Source organism: Gekko japonicus, unplaced genomic scaffold, assembly GCF_001447785.1.
Source record: "Gekko japonicus isolate JY-2015 unplaced genomic scaffold, Gekko_japonicus_V1.1 scaffold152, whole genome shotgun sequence".
In the NCBI taxonomy this organism is placed as follows: Eukaryota; Metazoa; Chordata; class Lepidosauria; order Squamata; family Gekkonidae; genus Gekko; species Gekko japonicus.
Genome location: NW_015168050.1, coordinates 823,658 through 826,018, shown reverse-complemented (window position 1 = coordinate 826,018; position 2,361 = coordinate 823,658). Strand labels below are relative to the sequence as shown.

Below are 2,361 nucleotides of genomic sequence, written 5' to 3'. Positions count from 1 at the left end.
TCCCTGTTTTACGGTACATCTTGGCCAAATCTCTGACATACTTGATCAATAAATAGTGATCATTCACTGAAGTAAGGCATATATTGCCTTGTGTCAGTTATTGCTTTATTAGAACACTTAACAGCACAAAAGCAGGGGAAAACACACAAGTTACTTCCACACAGTGATTATCTGCAGCTATTATTGCTGCTGTGACTGCATGTCAGGTTTTCCTGTACTTTCCTTTCCCTAGCACCCTGTGACTGCCATCTCCCCCCTCCCCCCAGGCGATATCTCCACAAAGAAAAAGGGCTAGAGACTTTTTTTCATGAAAGCTGGGAATTTGGAGGAGATAGATCATGGCAATAGATCATTATAGCATTATTGTGCTGTAGCAGTCACCAATTCAGAAAATCCTGGGGGAGGGGGAACAAGAAAAATGATGGAAATGCAGTTGGGTCCTTGAAAAATAGGGTTGCCCCAGGGGCAATGCTCCCTCTAAGCTGTGGAGCCCTGTGAGCAAAAATCCTACTTTGTGAGCTCCTGGCATTAAAGTTGTGAGTGAGCAATTTGGCTACTGCGTAAATTAGTTTGCTCTGGAGCCCTCCTTCCTGAGTGAAGACAAAAATCTGTGAGCCGGAGGCTAAAAGATTGTGAGCTAGCTCACACCAACTCAGCTTAAAGGGAACGCTGCCCAGGGGTCCCCCACTGCCAAGTCCTGTTCCCCAGCCACTGGTCAGCTGGCCACGGAGGACTTACCAGTAGAAAGAGGAAGGCCAAGGTCACATTGCCAGCATCACACACGAAATGACATAATCATGCCACATCTGGGTAATGTTCCAGTATTTGGGCAAAACCTATACGGTTTTTACCATAGAATTTTTACCCAAATACCAGAGTGACACAGTGACATTGCAGTGTGGTGCGTCACTTCCCATGCAACACTGGCAATGTGACCTGGGCCTTCCTCTTTCTCCTGTATACCTTCCCATCCACATGGCATGAAAAGGCATTTTGACTGTGATCTCTTCCAAAAGATCATATCAAATCAGGGAAAAAACTGAAAAGTTAGTAACTAGGGGATGTTGTATGGATGCTCCACCCCTTACCCCAATCCTTTTTCTAGCTTGGATGCCAAGCTAGATCAAATAAAGGCAAAAGATTCCCCATTGCTTCTCACTTGCTTTTGAGCGTTCTTCCCAACCATTGGATACACTACCGTTAAGTCACAGACTATTCACAAATATTTGAGCTGCTAAAGCCTAGCAGTAGATTGTGACTATGTGTAGGTATCATAGACTTTTAAAACTTAAGCATCTTTTTAGGTTCATCTGCTTTGTGGTGTAGTATCTAAACCAAAAACCAAATGAATTTGCTGAAATGCATTCACTTCTACCACTGGTTTCTCTTTAGGCTTTTGACCAAGTGGAATACAGTGACCCAGGAGCTTCAAGCAGCCATGAAGAAAGTCTTCTTTATGTCTGCTGTAGAGGAATGGATGGAAGAGAATATCCAACCCAGCCTACAGAGACTTCAAGACACAGTAGATGACTTGAACAGAGCAATACAGGCATTAACATAGCAGTCTTTCAAACTGCTGTACAGAGATTCAGGATGGTACAACTGATATTCTGCAGCTAAAAAATAATGTTGTGTAAACATCAGAAATTTGATGAGTTAATTGCACTAACAGGCTTGGAATTAATTTTAAAATGAATTTTTGAAGGGTGTATACCAGTATACAAAAGAGACAGCAGATTTAAAAACTTCACGGTGGTTATGGTTGATCATAAATTCCAAATTTAAGACTGCTGCACAGACACTTTATCTTCTAAATAAAATCTAAAATGTTGCACAGTCCCCTTATTAATATGATTTGAGTGTCTTCTGTGACAGTTGTGAAGCCCCATGGCAATAACAGCTAGGAAAGCAGACCAGTCAATTGGGTCTAAGAGGAAAGCTGCAGTAAATTCCAAAACAAATCAGATGGAAAATCCCTGGAGATTATCTTGAAAAACCTGAGCAAAAATTTACTGGGAAACAAGACAGATCCTTTGGATTTGTTGGATCACACTTTACATGCTGAATATTGTTGACCAGTTACTTAATATAGTATCTCAAAACCTCAACATACAGCTATTCTAATAGGACTTAAGGAGGTGCTCAGCTTTTTTATAACTTCACTACATAGTACATTTCATAAATCTACATCCCAGGTCATTTGTTTTAGAGAACAACAAGTAGGGACCTGCAAGAAACTTGTGGGAGCAGCTATCCCATCCCCCCCCCTTTCTTCCCCTAGAATCTTAGAGTTGGAAGAGACCTCCAGGGTCATCTAGTCCAATCCCCTGCACAATGCAGGAAATTCACAAATCCCCCCCC

At 41.9% G+C, this 2,361-nt stretch overlaps 2 protein-coding genes across 2 annotated transcripts in view; one reads left to right on the top strand and one right to left on the bottom strand.

Annotated features, from left to right (window-relative positions):
• HEXDC (hexosaminidase (glycosyl hydrolase family 20, catalytic domain) containing) overlaps positions 1 to 1,836 on the top strand; it is a 21,329-nt gene extending 19,493 nt beyond the window's left edge. Inside the window, exon 13 of the mRNA XM_015414350.1 lies at positions 1,393 to 1,836. Within this exon, the coding sequence (XP_015269836.1) occupies positions 1,393 to 1,561 (169 nt within the window). The 3' untranslated portion in view covers positions 1,562 to 1,836. The remainder of the gene's footprint in view (positions 1 to 1,392) is intronic.
• LOC107113090 (chromosome unknown open reading frame, human C17orf62) overlaps positions 1 to 2,361 on the bottom strand; it is a 30,153-nt gene that overhangs the window by 1,028 nt on the left and 26,764 nt on the right. The window lies entirely within an intron of this gene.